Genomic DNA, 21,155 nt, shown 5'->3' with positions numbered 1-21,155 from the left:
TCTTCACCAAAACTCCCTTCAGATGTTATCATAGAGAGGCTGTTGAATTTGTACTGCTCCACGAGAAGCAGCCAACTCGAAGATGTCCTCTGCTCGGCGGTTGCTAACGTCTTCCGCAAGATGGTCATTCAGAAAGAAGGTGGGTCTTTCGCTTATTATTTGGGAATGCTAGCTTTTTGTTCGTTTTTTTCCTGCTCTACATGACTAGGGACTAAGCGGCTCGGATGAACACAGTTCCGTCTTCGTCTCTGCTTTAGCTAACTATCCTGTATTTCCATTTTCTTTCTCTTTTGCTGATACTCTCTCGGGTAAAAGTGGTGCTTAGTATTTAGAAGACTGATTGAAATACTAGGTACCTACCTCCTAAATGGGACTACCATATTGACATTTTACTCCCAATCGTATTTCATTTTTTATGTTGTCGCTTCTGGCTACAAATCTCTTATGGTGACTCGGTTTCAATTCTGTTTTCATAGTCATAGTAATTGCGGACGTTACTGCTTTTCATTTCTTTCTTGATTGAAGTTAACTTATCTTGGTGTCCGTATACTGCACCCTTATCTAAATCTAAATCTGCAAAAGTCTCCGCCTCATCTCTTCTGCAAAAAGGCGTATGGTCGGGATAAAACGACGTGAAGCACGGTGCTATTACGTAGGCGGCTGCGCTCCAAGTGACACACTGAAGATTTCGGTTGGAATCGAGGTGGAATCATTACGGACTGCAGAGGTGAGAGGTAGCAAGCTCGAAGTGGTTCCCACGACCCCAACCGCTACCCTTCACCGTACCGCTTCGAGCGCAGCCGCTTACGCAACTGCACCGCGTTTCATGTCGTTTTTTCCCTACTATACCTGATAGCTCCATGTCTGGTAATGGAGTCAATGATGACACACTCTAAGGAGCAGAGTTTGGAGACACCATCAAAGAACGCTGATTCTTCTGTTTCCCGCTGGTGGTAAAATCACAATGCTATAGTTCTTTTTAAAAATATTTCTGGTTAAATTCCTTCGAGAACTTTAGAAGGATATAGTTATAAGGATACGTTCGGGATCTGAATAAACACTTGAAAAATTGTTGGTACTATTATTCGAAAAATCTGGGAATTTTTAGCTTTTAGCTCTACTTCCATAGCAGTACGCTTGAGGACTGAAAAAACAAAACAAAAAAAAAATTAATATGCAGTTAGTTGGACTTACATTTATCCGACGCCTCCGCAACCTTCATGACGCGCGCTAATGTTAAAACTGGATCTGTTGAAGAGATCTCAGTGATGCCGCAGAAAACGTTAGGAAACGAAACAAAAGAACTAAAGATGTTCTGAAAGAATAGAGGATTGCCTCTCATACGTTCCACTTCACTTTATTTCTAGCTTTTCGTTTACGGCGGGTCTACGATCCTTCTAGGAAGTGGGGCAGCAATTTACCGTTCTGTCGACTCACTCGAAGATGTGAAACAAGTGGGACTAATTCGATTTGGTAGAGCAGCAGTTACGGTAAGTTCTAATTCGTTACATATTGCTTTCTGAATTCTGCTAATTTCGTAGCTCTCTCACTGTTTATATCAAATGCCGTACTTGCTTATATTACCTCTTTTGATAGTGGCGATCGTAGACTGCAACATATTAACAACGTTGTTGCTATGTCAGTTTAGGTTGCAAAAATTGTTGTGGACTACAAATCATCGTTACGTGGCCTATCCGATCCCTCCGACGACTACAACGCCGCTATTAAACAGTGCCACAAGAGGAGTGCGACACGATTGCTCGAATTAGCATGCGCCAACGGTGGCGTCTTCATCAAGGTACGCATGTGTCTATCTTACGACTGTATGTGAGACATTAGATCTTTGTTCCTTTTGTTGTTTGTTTTGTGGGATCGAACTATTATTCTATTATTGCTATTATTTCCTCCAGAATTATTCCATGAAATCCTGTGGTACACGAATAAAATCTTACACCTTTTACAGTTTTTTTCACAGGTAGGTCAACATCTCTCCGCCATGGAGTACCTCATCCCGAGCGAATACACATCAACGTTATCAGTATTGACATCGAAGGCTCCGGAAGCATCATTGGAGGATGTGATCTACGTGATCGAATCACAGCTGGGCAAAAAAGTCAGTGTTTGCCAAAGTCTCTATTTCTCAGTGTTTGATTAGTGTAGTGGTCGATTTTTCAGGTTGATGAGGTGTTCTCGGAGTTTTGTGAAAAACCAATAGGCGCAGCCAGCCTTGCTCAAGTCCATATTGCAAAATTAAAGGTTACTTTGCTATAATTCTCTTTTATTGATGCTTTGGAAGTTTCGTTTAGGAGAATGATAAGAAGGTTGCCGTGAAGGTGCAACATCGCCGAGTATATAAAAATAGCAGAACTGATATCAATACCATGGAGGTTTGTGTTTTATATCATTCACTATTAGAGTACCTAGCATTTTCAAATGTTTCATTCAGGTCTTGGTAAAATTGGCAGACAAAATTTTCCCCGAGTTCAAACTGATGTGGTTGGTAGAAGAAGTGAAAAAGAATTTACCACATGAATTGGATTTTATACTTGAAGCAAAGAATGCGGATCGATTGGCTGAAATGTTCAAACACCTTAAATTCTTGAAGGTTAGCTTTGCTGAGGACAATTTGGGGCCTGAATTGTATTCCTTATGCGTTCCATAAAATCTCTTCGTCGTGCATCCTTATGGTATCCGTAAGGAATACACTTCAGGAGGACTAAGATGTACTATGAGCGTTTCCTCTTGGCATCACCTCATGACATCATCAGGGTGGTGCGAACATCCAAAGTCACTGCATCCAGAATACGGCTTCAAAAATGATGGAGAATATCTAAGTTAAACTTGTGATTTTTTTCAGATCCCGGAAATGTACTATGAATACAGTACTCCCCGACTATTAACCATGGAATTCTGTGAAGGCGAGCACATTGATGACATCGATTACATGATCAAAAACAAAATTAATAGGCATGACGTGAGTTCTGATACTCTTTATCGTACTTGCTCTTCTATATACCACATGCAGTCACTTTTCAGGTCTGTCGCAAAATGGGCAGGTTATACTCAGAAATGATTTTCCTTAATGGCTATCTGCATTCCGATCCACATCCGGGCAATGTTCTGGTTAATAAGAAGGAAAATGGCGAGGTGGAGATTGTCCTGCTCGATCATGGACTCTATTTGGTTTGTTTTCGAAGATATTCTAATGAATAGTAATGTGGAAGAATTTGTGTGCGATCATGCTTGCACTCTATTTCGTGACTATTATCATTCATTTTGCAAGCAGAATGATTCTAGGACATCGATGATAGATTCAGAGGACTCTATGCTGATCTTTGGCTTGCCCTTTTGGCACCTGATCCAGACAAATTGAGGGTAATTTGTTTCGAATCGGTTTTGTTTGGTTGTAATGGAAATGTTGTTTTTTTTTTAGAGTGTAGCCGCAGAAATGGGTGTCGGTGAGCTGTATGGACTGTTTGCGTGTATTGTTGCTAGAAGGTCATGGAAAGCTGTTTCACAAGGAATTAAGAGTAAAAAGATGGACAATGACGAGGTAAAAATATATAGTTTTTTCATTTATAGTCACACTCCACAACAAGATATCTCATTGGTGGTACAGAAATTTTCAAAATAAAAAAATATGTGAGTAGTTTGGGCGTGTGACTCATTCAATTTGCATTTAGAAAGACGAGTTACGGCTGTATGCTGCCTCACTGATCCCACAGATCAGCGAAGTATTACATCGGATGCCTCGACAAATGCTCCTCATTTTGAAGACTAATGATCTACTCAGGAACCTCGAGCATGTTTTGGGAACCGAGAATCGTTCAGATGCACACATTGAGGTGGCTACAGTTTTCTCCTTTCATTAAACAAGTATGCATTGTCTACAGATTTTCAAATTCACTACTTGACGTTTCTTCAGATGTCAAGATGTGTAGTGCGAACGCACTATGAACTTAAACTCAAAAATCTCAACCGCAGCATTTGGGAGACGCTACGAATACGATTGAGATTATTCTGGGCATTATTCAAAATTCAATCGTATGAATGGTACCTCATAACAAGAGATACGTTCCCGTTTAGGTATCTGTTATTGTAAATGTTGATGTTTAACATTGTTTAGATTTAAGTTATAAGTGGAGAGAATATAATATATAGTTGGGTCAAAACGACATGAAGCACGGACAGTTGCGTAGGCGGCTGCGCTCGAAGCGGCGCGGTGAAGCGTGGCGGTTGGGATCGTGTAGGGATCTTCGTTATCTTCGCGCCTCCCATCTCTGCGGTCCCACCTCGATCCTAACCACTACTCTCCACCGCACCGCTTCGAGCGCAGCCGCTTACGCAACTGTCCGTGCTTCATGTCGTATTGACCGGGCTATACACCATAGATTCACTCGAATAGGTTGTTCATAGCACTGTAATCTCCATATCGCTTTACCTACTTTGAAAAGATGCTTTCTTGACCTAACTTATGCAAAAAAGATAGCGAAGCTGCTTTTTCACCAACGGTTAGCAACGCATCTGCTGCGCCAAACCCGAAAGCCTCACTTGTTCCATGATAAGGCTGGTTTTGGAGTCTGAATTCACGAAATCTTTCACATTAGGTTCTACATGCAGTTGGTAACACGATTTAAATGAAAACTTCCTTCAAGGGAGAGGGCATGGAGGTTGAAAAGCTGAATAGGTCTTTGTCATTGCAGTTATTTCCCGTTCGTGCATTGTTTTGCTTTCTATGTCGTTCTGCTGTGTTTCACCTTGATAATGCTCTGAGTTAGTTTTGACAGTTGATAGTTGTTTTATTAAGACATTGAGATTTTGTAGAAATTTCATAAGCCTAGACATCGAGAGATGCTATTCTCGATTTGCTTCTAGAAATTCATAATGCTATTTAAGATTTTAGAAGTTTATGATGTGTTAGGTTTTGGCGCTTTGTAGATCTACTCGATAGCTGTGATAGTGAATAGGAATTCAGTCAATTCTTCAATTTAACGATCATTTTTACCTTCTTTGAATTAGGCAACACATTTTTGTATGCAATGGTGTTGCTGTTCGAATGCCTCGGTGTTTTTTTTATCAGTTCTATTTACCTCGCTCAAGCAACTCACTTTCTAATTCGTTTGTCTAGTTTACTATATTTACGTTTGAAGAGCATATGTTGCCTACGTTGTTACAATTTTCTACAGATCTATATTATAGTGAGTACAATAGAGGAATATCGGTGATATTTCAGCGAAGATTGTAATGAAGATTTTTAAGAGAAGCTGTAAATACAGGTTACTGGAATTGTTTCACAAATTTTTACTTATAACTTTATTCATACTGGAATACATGTTGGTAACGTATGATTTCAGTCGATATCATAAATTTCTATGAAAAAGCTCTTTAAAATGTTCTTTGTACACTCGCAAGATGGTGCCGTGCTAGCCACATTGCTTCTTTTACGAGTGTTTTCCCAATGTTCTGTGAGAATGTGGAAGAATGCGCTGTTTTTTAACTGATATTGTTTTGGAAATGAGGTGTATTTGCTTGGTGTTGGGTTTTCGAAACCTTTAGCAATAGAATGGTAATAGTATCGACCGTTATCAAAAGGATCTGACGCGTATTGCACTTGCGTAGGTGACTGCAATCGAAGCGCCGCGATGGAGGTAGTGGTTGCGATCAAGATTGGACGAATGGTCACCGTTTCGCATTTTAGGACCACTGTAGGGCAGTATGAAGCAAATAGATATGGCATTCATTTGTTGGAGTTCTTTAAAATTTTAAAAATCAAATCGCAAAGAAGAAATTTCTCCAGCAATTTCGGGACCACATAGTTCCACAGGATTATCGCAAATGGTGTTCTGCTTGATCTAGGTGCCACTTTGTAGCTTATTTTCCGTTTTCAGATTTTATCCTGCATCTAATATCTAATCTTCATCTGTCAAGTATTGGCCAATCAAGCGGTTGATCTCACGATATTTCAGTCTGGTTTCCCGCTGCCATTTCCATATTGTCTAGCTGCCATTTCCAGTCACTATTTGTCTCGTAACATCCATTTACTTCCGAGAAGGCTATGGCCTCCTTAGTCAGCGCGGCGGCTAGGAACGCCTTTGCTAGGGCTTTACCAGCTGTGAGGACCATTACCACGGTTGGAACAGCTTCAGGTTAGCAATTTTGTTCTTTTGTAGGTTTCCCCACTACTCCTCAGAGTGTCTCATTCTCTTTATTTTGTAGTTTTATTCATGTACGTGAATCTGGTGTTGCAGGTGAACCGTGCCAAATTCGTGACGAATATGTTTTGCCATCGAATTTTGACTATAGAGTATGGTTTCCTATGCATATGTTCGTACAATTGAAAAAAATGGAAGGCAAATTACGGTCCGTTGACCTTATTGTTGAGGTTAGAGTGTTTTCTCAGAACCATCAAGGGGTCAAAACGATATGAAGCACGGTGCATTTGCGTACGCGCTCAAAACGACGCTGTGGAGTAGGTGGAGTTGGGACCGAACTGGGACCATCGCAAACTGCAGCGATGGGTGGTGTTAGGAAGGGTTCCAGTACGCTCCTAACCGCTACGCTCCACCGCACCGCTTCGAGAGGAGCCGCGTACGCAATTGCACCATGCTTCGTGTCGTTTTGACCCTGGTATATAACAGTCCAGTCTGGGGCTTTGAATTCTTCCTATCTGTTTCATTGGTATTGTCACCATAACTGTTTTGAATTTCATAATATTCTCTTTGGCCATAGGAGAAAAGCATTTTTTTAACATTAAGGTTCACGATGCAAGAATTCCAGTGAGCGGGCGGAACTCTACCTTCATGAAGCAATTTTGCTCCATCCGCCCACATGTGTTAGTGATGAATAAGATGGATCTGATCAATATGGGGAAGTACAAGTAGGTCATGTAATAATATAATTGCATTACATACAACAGTATTGTTATTTAAGTAGATTGGTAGGCTTCTGTCATTTCTTAGAGTATTATAGACAACCTATAGAGGATTATTATCGTCATGAACACGGTATTACTAATATTATCTGGACCGACTGTAAAAGACGACACAGCCGAGCGCTGTTAAACGTCCAGAAGGCCGTCCTCGATATCCTCACTCACGAACCACGGTTCAATCGTACTGTGAAGCCCGAGTTCCAGGTCTGACTTTCATATTCACGAGCAAACAGAGCGTTAGCTGCCTTCATGCTACATTGTTAAAGATTATGGTAGTTGGTATACCGAATGTTGGGAAGTCTTCTTTGATTAATACGTGGAGATCTCATAACATGGGAACGAAGAAGAGTGCTGTGCTTGAAGGTAGGTGATCTTTGCCAATTGTTTGAGCATTATAGATAGATTGAGAGTGTTCGGAATGACCCAAACTTCAAATTTGTTCTCCTTTTTTTGTTCTCGAATCTCTCATACGTGCCTGCGGGTTTGAAGTTCTCGTTCTTGAAGCGATTTTTTGTTAGGCTTCTTTCTAGTCAATTATAGTTGCTGTATAACATCTCACATGCAAAATTAAGCGCTTAACTTGTAGGTTTTATGATTAAAAAATGATCAGTGGAAATTACTGTACCTAGACCTGGACATTATATTAAACCGACCCATGATAAATTCTTGTTCATTTTGTCATTTTTATGTGCGAGACCTGGTGTCACAGTACGCGTGCAGAATCGAGTGCGAGTTATGGACAAACCTCCTGTTTATGTACTGGATACACCGGGAGTGCTGTCACCGTCCACTAGAAACACGGATGAGGTCAAAATTTCAGTTTTTCCAGTTTATATCTTCTTCCCAGCTATTTTGCATATTCATGTTAGGTGATGAAATTAGCTTTGTGTAACCTGATCTTGGAAAGTGCTACGAATCCACGATATGTTGCTGATTATCTTCTTTACTGGCTGAATAGGTGAGTTATAAGCGCTTCGAGTAAGCGTATCTAAGCTTTTCCTCACTTTTAATTATCTTGAATTTTGTAGGACTGGTGACTACTCCTATATCAAACATCTGGAAATCTCAGGCGAACCAACTGACGATATCGATAGGTTGTTGCTAAGGATATGTGTAGCAAAAGTGAGTTAAAGGTTTTTATGGAGGTGTTAGTGAAGTAAACATCATGTTATCATTCTGTGAGATTCTTCACCAATAGATTTCTATTGTTCTATTTACCAATGGAGGACATATTTATAGTAATTTTTGACAATAAAAATTTCCAAATTTTCTCCAAATTTCCCATTAACTTTTGGCAAAAAAAAACCAGTTTCTCTAAATCGTAGATATTCAGCTTGCCTACGAATATTAGGTGCACACTAGAGATAGCTACCAAAGGAGTGCTTTTCATTCGAAGAGGTCTCTTCTTCCAACTGTCAAAACATTAATTCTAACTCTGGTGCATCGTTAATCAAAACTTCGGACGGGATGAGGTGTGATGGTTTAGGATTGTTTATTTATGAACTAGTTTCATGTTCTAGGATTTCCGTACTCGATGCCTCACTGGGACAACGTACGAGGATCGTTGGGATTTTGATCGTGCAATTGCAATGTTTATAAAACTATTCAGAAAAGGTATCTTTAAGGATTGCTGTTTAGATAAGGAGATTCTTCGACCATACTTATAATGATGATTGTTATTATTACTGGTGTATTCCGAATTGTGACCGTATTTCATGGAAATCAAAGAAAATCTCTTTATTATTGCTTTTTATCGATTTCGAGATTATTGGCAGTTAAGCGATTTCGTTCATTTTCAAATGTTTTAAAATATGTACATAAACTTTCAAATCTTTGATTCGAGCAGCTTTCGACTTCTTAAAAATATATAGTGCACTGTTTACTTCTGCTTAACACATTGATTGTAACTACATGCTTTTTAATGTTGCACATAATTATTGACTATTGTTCTCGTTCTTAGACACGTGTAACAATAGAATACAGCTTTTGTAACGCGTTCACAAGAAATTAGTATAGTAGTTAAACGCCATGAATAACGTAGTAGTGTAGAAGTTTTCAGGCACGTTATGCGTGAACTGGTCCCTAATTCCTTACGAATTGAAAAACTGCTCCTCGTACATTTCCCTACCGACAATATAACGTTCCTTTATGAAGGTTAGCTACTAAATACTACTTTCCTATCCGGTCTATTTTCTAAAATCATTGTGAGAAAACTGTCCTCCTCTGTTGCTATGATGGCGTTTTGTCGATGTTATCTTGCCAGGTAAGGTAGGATTGCAGCACAAAGAGTGCAAAGAGTCTAGTGCAGAGAACAACAAAGAGGTAGGAATCGATGGTCGGAAGGGATTGTGGAAGTGCATACGCGCATTTTCCTTAACGCCACCATCCGTAAAATCAAATCAAAAAAATCAAACTCAAAGGTATTCTTCGTGATGACCAATCTTCTCACCGGAATGGAAATTGGATTTTCACATTATTTCATTTCTCTCCATGCAAACCAGATGTCATCATACAGGAAACTCATTCATAGAGAGAAATCGAGATGAGAAAGAGTGGGGTAGGGTTGGGTGATTAGTCCAATGTTTTAAGTACATAAAGGTTCACATGGCATAGATCTCGTAGAAAGTATAAAAATCACCAGTATAGGTTGAAGTAGTCAAATTTTATTCAGGTAAGAATCCCTATAGGAAGCTAAGCATGCCAATCTTTTCTGGGATTTCATTTACACTAAGAGGAAGAGGTCTGGCCTCAATCATTCATAACGGTTCCACATAAAAAGTATAAAAGATAAACCCTCGGGCGTATCAATCCGTTTGGGATGCGCCGACACGTTCGACTTCGACTTCGACAATCGTTAGAGGTTTATGAACGTGTGTTTGGCCTTACGGTTACATTCGGGGCCACCCGATCGATGTGGGACCATTGCGATAAGTTGCGAACTGCAGCAGTGAGAGATGTTCGCGAGGGTCCCTTCTCCACCGTACAGCTTCGAGCGTGCCGCTTACGCAGTTGCGCTTAGCTTCATATCGTTTTGACCCGATTGATCGAGCCAATGTTTTTTTTCTAATCCTCTCAGGCAAGTCTGGGTACAATTTACCGGCTCCGAAGAGAATAACGGATTGGATGGCTCCAGAGCGGTTTCACAGCTGGACCTGTTATAGACTACGCTACACCTCTTCACATAACTGAAAACCGTTTCATTTAGTGCCATTAGATCTCACCTAATTATCGGTAGCCTTTAAGAGACGATATAGAACTTTGTTATCAGTTATGACAAATATCAACAGATGCCAAGAATGGGAAAAGGCAAGCTATTCTATGCTTGATAATTTGATTAGTATTCTAAACAGATTTGATGTTTTGGTTCTTTTTGTTCCATTCCCTCTAGAACTTTGCTTTTCAAGAGATTTATTTATTTGAGTTCCGAGTGTTGATATTCGTTGATTTTCCTGTCATCTTTACTCTTCATATTAAAACAACTATCAAAATTTTAGAACTACGTTAAAATTTCCATTAGAAATTTTGTCCGTGCGTCAATGAAAAAGAAAAGGATTTTGAAGAAAATTTTCTTCATTTTCACATGCGCATGAAAGTTCATCAGGTCGTTATACGACAGTTGGACTCGTACATAGTACTCCTCCCGTCGTACATCCAGAAGGGCAATTGGAACACGGGGCGCCTGTTGTATAGACGTTTTGGTTTATGATGTTACCTCTGTAAAAAAGTGTTCTTCTTTTACTCTAATAATTGTTTTGTTTTATTTTCTCTTGTTTTTTGTACGTAATAGGTTGAATAGCTTCAATTTTGACACTATAAAAGATCGCAGAATCCCTTCAACTCTAATTTGAAACGATAAAATATTAGAGTTAAACGCGTCACCCCATGAATCTGGCATGGTATGGATTTTCATTGGATTTTATACCTATATCCAGCCGCGGGTTATGAATACATGGGTGGTTCCGCGCATCTCTCCCTATATCCTTGCAAACAGACGGCTCCGGAACGCTACTTCTTACGACGTCCTCTATTGCAACGTGTCACCCTTGCGCCCCGCCCCCGCCTGCGATTCGTCAAAAATCCATTCGAACGCCCTGGTGGGCAATTCTTTTCATTCGACGAATCGCAGGTGGGTGCTGGGCGGAAGGGTGGCGCGTTCCAATAGAGGACGTCGTAGGGAACCGGATTTCAAAGCCGTCTGTTTTCACTGATGCAGGGAGAGATGAGCGGAACCACCTCTGTTTTCATAATTTGCGACCCGATATAGTATACTCAAACGAAGATCCGTACAACGCTAGATTCGTGGGGTGATGCCTTTAAATGTAGAAAAACGACGCACGCCTGCACAAACGCGTGCAGTCCTCAAGGCTTCCAGAAAACAAAGAGCCTCACCTTTCACCATAACGACAAACAACGAAAGTTGATGTCGCACAGGTCGCAACACCGCATCCTAGCCTGTACGATAATGCCCATACCATCTGAAACAAAAAGGCGTACGTTCTTTTTTCTTTACAAAAATAGAGCTTTGTTATTTTGGAAGATTCATGTCCGTTCCCTCCCTGCAAACTTCGCCTGGAGTTGTTACACCCACATCACATACGGTTGCAGAACTTTTATAGCTACTATTTTATTTTAACCTTACATGTCATTGTAGAGTGTAGTAGTACCATTCACTCATCCTTTTCACGAGATCCACGCATTGAAAGAATATCAGGGTAAAATTTAAGTGGGAGAGGGATACTAATTAATAATAAAAAAAATAACTAAATCAATCGGGGCCCTAAGGCTTAAGCATTAATCTTAGAGGATCTATGAAAAGTAAACTAAAGTTAGTAAGAGAAACAAGTGAGAGCGACGAGAAATAAAGATGATGTAAGTTACCCTGGTATCATTATCGCGAGTTATTGTCATTGTGTCCAGTCTCCTTTCTCTATACTTCTATGAACAGAGCTTCTAATGTAAATGTAGGCTACTGGGTATGGTAAAAATTGCATAGGAAGAGCAAAGCGATGGGGTTAAAGGCATCACCCCACGAATCTGAGGTGGCGCAGATTTCAGGTGGAGTATTCGTATATAGGATGGGAGACTACGGAGAGGGGGGTGATTCCGTCCATTTCTTCCTAATTGCCGTAAAAAACGGCCCGGAAGATACGGCTTCATTCGTTTTGGCCACCATTTTGTACAAGGGTTCGATTGGAGCGCGCCAGTCTTGTGCGGCGCCGCATCTTCCGGGCCGTTTTTTACGGCAATTAGCAAGAAATGGACGGAATCACCTCCTTCTCCGTAGTCTCCCATCCCGTATACGAATACTCCACCTGAAATCTGCACCACCTCAGATTCGTGGGGTGATGCAGATTTTTAATGGACAACTTAGAGTTTCAATGACGAATTGCAGCCGGCCAAAAGGGCACGGTCGGGCCGTTCAAGCCTTTTGCAATTGCAACCGGTCCTCGGACTACAGAGATGTGTACAGATCTGTTACACCATTTCGATGAAATTGCAGTTCAGTTCTAGTTCTTAGAATCTGACGCGTTCGAGGAGACGCCCTGAGAGCTGAAGAAACTATTAAAGCAAGAAAAAAAGGGTTTTCCCATAAGTTGTAGCTACGAAAAACGGTAATAGTACACGAGGAACGAGGTAGAAATTCAATATCTGCAAACCAAAATCTTAGAAACATCCCGAAGAGCAAGGCAAAGATTTTTGCACGAAGGTAATGGAAATGGGGTTTGATAAGGCTATGTAATCCTATTTATGGGATGTTACACAAAAAACCGAATGAAAAGTCATGATAGATGGTGAAAAAGAGCTCTGAGCTTGTCGTGATCTGTGTAGACGGCCCACCGCCCGTCTTAACTGAGGACGTAGCGCGCTACCCCGTTATAGTTGGATCAAAACGAGCTGAAGATAGGTGCAGTTCCTGAAACGGTTACGTTCGAAGCGGAGGGATGAAGCAGGCGATTGGAATCGAAGGGGAACCATCGGTAGTACCGCTGCTGCACAAGTGAAGCTAGAGATGGTCTTAGATCCTCGATTTCCACCGCTAGCGCTGCTGCATCGCATTGGACGCAACCGATTACGCAACTGCACAAGTCTCAGGCGTATTTAGCCCGACTATAAAACACACTCTACGCCCACTATACACATAAGAAAAGAATGAATAGAAGGTTAGGGGGAAAATGAGAGCTACAAAAAAGTTTTCGTGAACTTTCCTTCTTGTGGAAAGTTTCTATTCCCCTACCTTACCCATACTATCTTGATCCATGACAAGGATTTCCCAGACATATCGGCAAAGTAGTAGTTCATTAGAAAATAGTATCTTCATGTAAATACACCCCCATTAAAATTTCGTGAAGTAGTAAAATGACAAAAGATTATCGTGCCTGAGTGAACGCTATGGGTGCTCTTGACTTGGTACTAAGATACTGAGTGAACAACATCTTCTCGTTCATACCGTTGATAGAAATCTGGTTCCACCATCCATTTTCAGCCTAGAACAATAGAATAGATTACTGTCAGGCTTGAACCATCCTGAAATATCAGCGACTTTGTTATAGTAGGGTCAAAAAATGATATGACGCTCGATGCAGTTGAGTAAGAATAGCGGGAGGCAGGACCCTTCTTAGCTGCACTCATTGCTGCAGTTGCAGTGCTTACCTGTGCTGGGTCCCATCTCGATTGCTAGCCGCACTTACCTGTGCTGGGTCCCATCTCGATCCCAGCTTTACCGTACCTTTCCCAGCGCCCCGCTTACGCAACTGCACCGAGCTTCATATCAGTTTGACCCGACCATGCTAGGTGTTCCACGGATGAGCTGAGATCTGTAATAGCTGGGAAAAGCTAGGGGAGTTTTGTGTGGATTCTGCTTCCGTACGAATTTAACACAATGCAACTGTTGTTTCGAATTGGGGAGGGGGGGCAAATGTGCAATGACTTATAAATTAAAACCATTCAGGTTCGTTGTACTACAACACTGGCCCATACATAACCCATAACTTCCATAAGTTACACAAATTTGTTGAAATTATGCAGAAAAACTCACCTGGCGTACCGCTTCAACAGGAGCAACACTACCGGTAACTGTTGCAATATTTTCACCTTGTGCTGCACGTTGACCTTCTGGGGAAGCAGTCAGCGTACACGTATTGGCGTACGTTTGAGCGCTTGTTTCCAAATTACAATCGTATTTCTGCGAAAAATTACATAACATTATTTATTGGAAGCATAATTCTCCTTCGTTTTTTTTTAAAGAGAATAACTTCTCTTTACATTCTTACCACTCACCATTTCCATCATATTCGCCGCTCTTGGCAGTCTTGTGGTTTTCTTCCCATTCTTAACTTCCCCTCGTGCTGCAGTTGTTCTGAACGGAGAAAAGATTAATTTTCCCATCAAGTATTTTGATAATCGTGTTGGTTTGGATTAACTTAAGCAAAAAAAAGATTGGTGCACATTACAACACAATATAATGTAATTATCAATGAATACATTGCTATATTGATAAAAGAAAACATATCTGCTTTCTTCTCAGTAGGCAATAATGGAACTGCTATTATGGGGACAGCTCAGCTTAGATCAGCACAAAAATGATATCCGAAAAAAAACTGTCCAATAAATTCTTGTTGAGAGCAAATAATTGAGAATATGAGACAAAGACGGATCCGAACCACTTCTTACAAACTTCACGGTCAGGACTTTTCATAGAAGTGCGAATTTATTATGACTAGGATGCGTATCATTAGAAACCCATAGCTCCAGCAACAGCTTATTCTCAGGGTTTCAACGAGCCCTCAACGCTTGCGTACTGTCTTTGTAGGCGTTGATATTATGCGCGTTCCATCACCACCATCAGAACGTATGGTCGGGTCAAAACGATATGAGACACAGTACATTTGCGTACGCGATCGAAACGGCGCGTTGGAGGTAGCAGTTGGGACCGAGGTGGGACCATCGCAAACAGCAGCGATGGGTGGTGCCAGTAAGGGTTCCAGTACGCTCCTCACCGCTACGCTCCATCGCACCGCCTCGAGAAAGGACCCTTACACAATTGCACCGTTCTTCATATCTTTTTGACCCCAATACATCTCGTTATCACATCTAGATTTTAGTCAGATTTGTATTTTTGAAGGTAATGAAAGAAGTGAACATGTACATAAGTTTAGGACAAAAAAACAAGCTAGTTGAATATAAAAACCCAAAATAATGTAATTGTCACAAACAAGAAATAACTCTATACATAAGAACAATCATTTCCTTTAAAACAAACCTTCTTTGGTTGTGGGTCTGCAAGATAAGATTCCTGGCTTCATCATTCATCATACCAGTATTGTTAGGACAGATATTATCTGAAACGTAATAAAACTACTATTGTAGATGTAGTCGGGTCAAAACGATAGCTGTAGTTCGATGCAGTTGCATATGTAGGAATCGAGGCGGGACCCTTCTTAGCTGCACTCATTGCTGCAGTTGCAGTCGCCTACAACCGCCTACCTCAACCGTGCAGCTTCGAGGGCAGCCGTTTACGAAGTTGCATCGAGTTTCACGTCGTTTTGACCCGACTGTTTTAGGGGAAATTACAGTTATCAGAGTTATCGTTTGGGAAAGTTTTTATTGCTGATTTCCATGTGCTTTTAGGTAGGATTCGAGACATACTTTACAAGTGTCACGAGCGAAAACGCGAAAGACACCGTTCAAAAAATGAAGTGAATGGAATGGAACTTTGCAGTTCAATTTACCTGACAAGATAACTTGAGTAAAATGTAGGTGGGGAGGGGTTGAGCGAAGGGGCCCTCAGTCGCGCTCTTATTTCCGGGAGCAAATAACTAAATCAGTCGGGGTCTTAACAAGACCTAAACATTAGTCTTAGAGGATCTATGACATGTAAGCTAAAGTTACTAAGAGAAAAAGTACGATAGAGCATCCAGAAATAGAAGAGCGACTGAGTCCCCTCACCTCCCCTCTCCTCTCCGTTCAATGAAAATTTCCCCGACAACTCTTCCCCAAGATCGACGGAATGAAACTGCGGAAAGTGGACTAGCAATGAATTTATACGATGAAGTAACTCTTTAGAATAATGCGAACAATGAAATCCACTTTACGCAGAAGTAGTATAGTAGAGGTATGTGCTACTATTTTTTTTAGCGTTTTTGCTTGACAAAGATTCAGAAAATCAAGCGTTAGAGTGCTTAGCAGCCAAATAGGATTAACCTACTTGTCGGTGGCGATGTTTGTGCTCTTGAAGTGTGCAGAGTAACACAGCACAGGCATAGCTAAAAAAATAATCACAATTATACTTACAGTCGGCGTGAAACGTGTCGTATCGGAGTGACGCGTTGCACCCCTCAGCGAAAGCGTGCAACAACTCTTTTCTCTCGAAAGAGCAGGCAAGTTCTTCGGCGCTATTCCCTTCTCATTTTTCATATTTTTTTTACTTCTTTTTTCTGTGTAATATTTCACGATTAGGATTCCATAGTTGTAGTGAAGTCCCTCTTAATTCGTTTTGTCTTTTGTTTTGCTCCTAGGGCACTTCTAAGATCTTAGTTTACAGGAATTTGACGGCCTTTATTGTGTAATTGTCCACAATTAGCATAGCCCTAATACTAAAAAGCAGCATTACTGAGAAATCCCTTTTTTCGTGCTAGTTTTTTTTTTTAGTTTCTTTTGACACCAGCACATCTGCAAACGACTTCAGTTTGTAGGCTTTAGATTTTTGCCCACTCTTTAATGTTTAGTGCTCAAGATTAGGTTCTTAGTTGAATTTTGTTGTTTGCTACGATTATGAACACAAAAAACGCCAATCTTACGGAGTCAAACGAACAGATTGGGCAGAAATACAACAAAAAAACTTACGGAAGTCTATTTAAAATCTACTCTACTCCCCTAATATTCATTCTATTCGAATCTATTTCTTTTTGTTCTATTTTCTACTGTTGTATTAAGCTATCATTACACTTGGAAATTTTCGAGGCGTACTAGCCATTAATTAGATGAAAACACTAATTTAAAGGAAGATTCTGTAGTTTTCTAGTTCCCATTCACCATTACTGTAGGAAACCGGTAAGACGGGCTTAGGGGCCGCCTTCATTCGTAATTCGCGTACTATAGTAAAGTCAAAACGATACGAAGGATGGTGTAGTAGCGTAAGCAGTTGCGCTCGAAGTGGCGCGGTGGAGATGGCGCTTGGAATCGAGACGGGACCATTGCGAACTGCATCAATGAACGGTGGTAGCAGGGGTCCTCAGTGGACACTAACCGCTACGCTCCGCCGCACCGCTTCGAGCGCAACCGCTTACGCAGCTACACTGTGCTTCATGTCGTTTTGACCCGACTGTACGTACGCGTAGTGCGTAATGCGTCATCCCGATACAACGCGTCCGCGCCAACTACTGTTACTAAGTCAACCTAGGGTTAGAATGTGAAGTCTTAAAACGTTATCCTTAGTAAAGTGCCTGATCCATTACAAATAGATATGGAGAACATACCAAAACAGTGAAGATACGTGCAGACGCCATTTGCTGTCTGAAAAATGTTACCATTTTTATAGTGAGATCGTGCATATGTTGACTGCGCCCGGAGATGCTTTTTTTTTCTCGCCTGCTTTTTTTTTATTTCTAATACACGTATGTTAAAGAATAATGTGAGCGATTTGCAGCAGTTAATGGCAACGTATTACGATATTACGAAATTGGCGTAGCATAGAATTTGATGGATGAAAAAAAAAGAGTTTGGTGTGTAGATAACGTGAATGAGTGTGGCCCCATTCGATTCTCCCTAACCGTCGTAAAAAAAAGATGACATCGAAAACGTGTTCGGTCGTACGAGATGAGTTGAAACGTGCCGCATCCACGAGCAAGAGTTTGAGAATCAATGCGGTCTCCTTAGCAGCCTGTTCATTTAAAAGCAATAAATATGGGCTGTTGAGAGAACCAGAGCGTGTAGAGCGGTGGCGCCTTCTAAATTATCTTATGGGGACTGATTTCGTTTTTTTTTTCGCGACTAAGGCAGACTGAGCTGGGCAATGCTCATATTCGTATTCTATCCGAAATCTATATTTCCCATTAGGTTCTCAGACAATGTCAGATTGGCGATAAGTTGCCCTTAAGAGCCATAAGTATTTATTAAGCAAACATCTGAATAGTTTCAGATGTGAGATGTTCATGGTTGTTTCAGATTTCAGAAGACATAAATCGTTTTCTTTTTGTTTTTTTTTATTCAAACACAATGATTTTTGATGGTACACCATACACTTTTAGAGGACGTTTTTTTCTACATTTATGCATTGGCCGATTTATAGGAGAACGTATGGATGTTTGCTATCCTATTTCTAACATGCATCAATACCAGTCTTTCTCAGATCTGATTACACCGAGTTTCTGTTAGTGTAAAGCTATCTTAGTTATCTACGTTCTGACGAGAAACAGTCCTTAGTCGGATATACGAAAATCCAGAGCTGTTTGGGGCGTTGTATTCGACTCTCACCACCATCCGTTTTTTCTCACCCTTAACATTTCCGGTTCAAATGCCACGGGAGAAGTTTGCCTCTACATTTACGGAGACAAGCTCCACATACAATTCTGTATATGTCGCCCCCAGCACTTCTGATTTCAACCAGAAAAAAAAACGTTTGGGAAGGAAGTCAACTGCAACAAAACCGCGATAACGAATGGACCAGTGAAGTTGACAACAAGAAGCTGCGAAAAGCCTTTGCTTAATTAAAGCAGTATAGCGGCAAGATGAAAAGATGTTCTCCAGTCTTCAACACTGCCAATGGAGTAACTGTCGGTAAAGTCCTTCCAATTTAGAGGGATCACTCCAAGACTTTGCTGAACTGGCAAACGCTGTCAGCTCCTGAACTCGAGCACGTTCATGGACCGACATGTGACATTTTACGAGCAATTACCGACCGAGTCGGAGGTTCTGATCTGTGCCCAAAAGATAAGAAATGGAAAATCTGGTGGAGACGACGGAACTAGCGCAGAAATGCTAAAATATCTTCCTCCGTCTGGGATTCGTGAGATGACAAAGATCATCCGTTTAATACGGATAGACGAAAGGATACCTGATTCGTGGAGACACGCTATCATAATTCCCCTCCACAAGAAGTTATCCGTCACGGACCCCAGGGATTATCGAGGAATCTCCATTATCCTAGACCGACTCATTAAACATCGCGAAGAAACAACGCGCGACGAGCAAGCTGGCTTTCGTCCTGGCCGATCTACGATTGACCAGGTGTTCATCGTCAGGAGAGTGATCGAAATCTGGCAGCGGTATTCGAAGCCAATGCAACTAGCGTTTCTGGACTTTGAAGCCGCGTTCGACTCTCCTCACCGAGGCCGTGTTCTCAACGCGTTTCGCGCCGATGGAGTACCAGGCAAGTTCGTTCGCTTGCTTGATGACATAAATCAACGAACAACTGCTGTAGTTCGAACACCAGCCGGGTATACAACTCCATTCGAGGTAGTAACTATGGTAAGACAAGGAGCAGTGGCAAGATCCTTCCTGTTCAACTTTGCTATCAATGAAATCATGGGAAGAACAGTCGATCAGTGTCCTGCCGAAGACGTCTTAGCACCAGCAGCGTACCTCTTGACTGATTTCGAATACGACGACGATCTTGTTATATTCGCGGAAAGTACAACGAAACTTCAACATGTTGTCAACCTTGTATCGAAGTTGGCTGCAGCCTATGGATTACGTCTACGCACTGATAAATAGCTAAGAGAAAAACATTGAGCAGAGATGCGCTAGGGCCATTTCTGCATTCACCTCCTTAACGAAATGCCTTGTGGTCGACCCCCATCACCAACGAAGTCAAGCTGCGAGTCTACCTAATACCTACCTCGCAATTCGCCCCATCATGATGTACAGATCGGAGACTTGGGCAGCACCGCCTACGATGATGGACAGATTTGATTGTACGCAGGAAAAATTATTTAGACGGCTGTTTGGCTAATGTTGGTCTAGGCTATACCACAATGAAGAGCTTTATGCGTAAATCGATGTGGTGTACTGGCGGATGACACAGTACATCAACATCTTGCACCACCATCGAAAGTGCCTGCAGAAAGTCGTCTTCGCCTGAGGAAACTCAATGTGGATAAGCAGTTCAGGTAAGACGTGAATTTTCACAGAAGATGAAATACTGACAAATGGAATGATTCCGTGCATGCTCTCGCATAAGATCGGGAAGGTTGTTCAGAGCTATGTTCAAGGATGGCACACCTCGGCGAAGATGCGGGTAATTGCGTCAGGCTATAACATCTGCCAGTCGATTAAGTCAAAGTGAGTCAAAGTTATCTGGAGGCTACAGTAGATGAGTTAAACAAATAAAAGTACCATCCCTGTGAGTGCTCCTTACGAGTGACTAGACCTACGATAGCTATTAGGATCCTAATAGAGAGACTCCTGAAAATCAGAGAAAACAATTCTACAAAACTAATGACAGGTTCATAGAATGACTGTCGGGGTGTATTAATTTCAAGGTGCATGGACAAACTCACACCACTGCTTTTCGCTGGACATATCACGTGAACATATCGTGAACCAATAGTGCTCCAAAGTCGCATCTTGCTTAGATTTTTCAGCGATATTGAATTTAAATGAAAAAGCCTAGGGTGACACCACTTATGGCGAAAAGATAGTAGATAATAGAACTTTTTCTCAATCTACGAAATCACTGTTCGCGTTAGCACTGGAAAGATTATCGTCTGCGGTTGGATACAGTGTATGAAACTTACACATCTGTTCTTCCACGAATGCGCCACCGATTCCAATGCAAACGAGAATATACGTGGGAAATTTCGGAAGACATTATTCAGCTCATTGTTTATAAATAGATGTGGCGCCAACAGAACAAATAATCTGTTCAAACTACTACTGGGATTATTGTGCGAATAATCCTAATTCTTAATGAAAGTGGGCACGAACATTTATTGTAGAAAGGCTAGGAGCAAGGTGGCAATTGGAAATGTTTATTAAAGTTTATTGAAAATTTACTAATGATAACAAGTAAGATACTAGTACCGGTGTTACAAGTTATAAAGAACCTATATATATATATATATAAATATATATATACATATATATATATATATATATATATATATATATATATATATATATATATATATATATATATATATATATATATATGTAAAGTCGAACACTGCACTCGCAACACTCGTAGCATTTGGTATCTTTCTTCATCTTGAGCATAAACTATCCATGG

The 21,155-nt window shown here is 41.0% G+C and overlaps 5 protein-coding genes across 7 annotated transcripts; 4 read left to right on the top strand and 1 right to left on the bottom strand.

The window, feature by feature from the left end:
- Positions 1 to 82: 82 nt before the first annotated feature.
- RB195_015970 (uncharacterized protein) lies at positions 83 to 4,641 on the top strand (the record flags this gene model as incomplete). Of its 2 annotated transcripts, XM_064206929.1 has the most annotated exons (14): positions 83 to 139; positions 1,368 to 1,490; positions 1,649 to 1,798; positions 1,976 to 2,113; positions 2,176 to 2,256; positions 2,307 to 2,387; positions 2,447 to 2,605; positions 2,858 to 2,974; positions 3,037 to 3,183; positions 3,298 to 3,375; positions 3,434 to 3,553; positions 3,684 to 3,845; positions 3,926 to 4,086; positions 4,608 to 4,641. In XM_064206929.1, 14 exons carry the CDS (start codon positions 83 to 85, stop codon positions 4,639 to 4,641), a joined length of 1,608 nt encoding a protein of 535 aa, XP_064062809.1. The 2 variants fall into 2 exon arrangements, with proteins under 2 accessions (XP_064062809.1, XP_064062810.1); XM_064206928.1 differs by lacking the exon at positions 4,608 to 4,641 and having other exon boundaries at positions 3,926 to 4,102.
- A 1,414-nt stretch (positions 4,642 to 6,055) lies between these two features.
- Positions 6,056 to 9,070, top strand: RB195_015969 (uncharacterized protein; the record flags this gene model as incomplete). Of its 2 annotated transcripts, XM_064206927.1 has the most annotated exons (10): positions 6,056 to 6,146; positions 6,249 to 6,382; positions 6,756 to 6,877; positions 6,970 to 7,135; positions 7,198 to 7,294; positions 7,641 to 7,738; positions 7,801 to 7,889; positions 7,960 to 8,053; positions 8,452 to 8,545; positions 8,991 to 9,070. In XM_064206927.1, the coding sequence occupies 10 exons, from the start codon at positions 6,056 to 6,058 to the stop codon at positions 9,068 to 9,070; spliced, it is 1,065 nt and encodes a 354-aa protein (XP_064062807.1). The 2 variants fall into 2 exon arrangements, with proteins under 2 accessions (XP_064062807.1, XP_064062808.1); XM_064206926.1 differs by lacking the exon at positions 8,991 to 9,070 and having other exon boundaries at positions 8,452 to 8,598.
- A 1,466-nt stretch (positions 9,071 to 10,536) lies between these two features.
- RB195_015968 (uncharacterized protein) lies at positions 10,537 to 17,436 on the bottom strand (the record flags this gene model as incomplete). The annotated part of the gene is made up of 8 exons (XM_064206925.1): positions 10,537 to 10,645; positions 11,321 to 11,406; positions 13,309 to 13,416; positions 13,968 to 14,114; positions 14,210 to 14,288; positions 15,192 to 15,270; positions 16,137 to 16,194; positions 17,407 to 17,436. The coding sequence occupies 8 exons, from the start codon at positions 17,434 to 17,436 to the stop codon at positions 10,537 to 10,539; spliced, it is 696 nt and encodes a 231-aa protein (XP_064062806.1).
- Positions 17,437 to 18,790: 1,354 nt separating this feature from the next.
- RB195_015967 (uncharacterized protein) lies at positions 18,791 to 19,642 on the top strand (the record flags this gene model as incomplete). Its single annotated transcript, XM_064206924.1, has 1 exon — positions 18,791 to 19,642. One exon carries the CDS (start codon positions 18,791 to 18,793, stop codon positions 19,640 to 19,642), a length of 852 nt encoding a protein of 283 aa, XP_064062805.1.
- Positions 19,643 to 19,787: 145 nt separating this feature from the next.
- Positions 19,788 to 20,169, top strand: RB195_015966 (uncharacterized protein; the record flags this gene model as incomplete). Its single annotated transcript, XM_064206923.1, has 3 exons — positions 19,788 to 19,842; positions 19,911 to 20,037; positions 20,127 to 20,169. The coding sequence occupies 3 exons, from the start codon at positions 19,788 to 19,790 to the stop codon at positions 20,167 to 20,169; spliced, it is 225 nt and encodes a 74-aa protein (XP_064062804.1).
- Between the last annotated feature and the right edge of the window lie 986 nt (positions 20,170 to 21,155).

Source organism: Necator americanus, chromosome V (assembly GCF_031761385.1).
Source record: "Necator americanus strain Aroian chromosome V, whole genome shotgun sequence".
Classification (NCBI taxonomy): Eukaryota; Metazoa; Nematoda; class Chromadorea; order Rhabditida; family Ancylostomatidae; genus Necator; species Necator americanus.
Note: the sequence above shows the minus strand (reverse complement) of the source record. Positions and strands in the feature narration are given on the sequence as shown.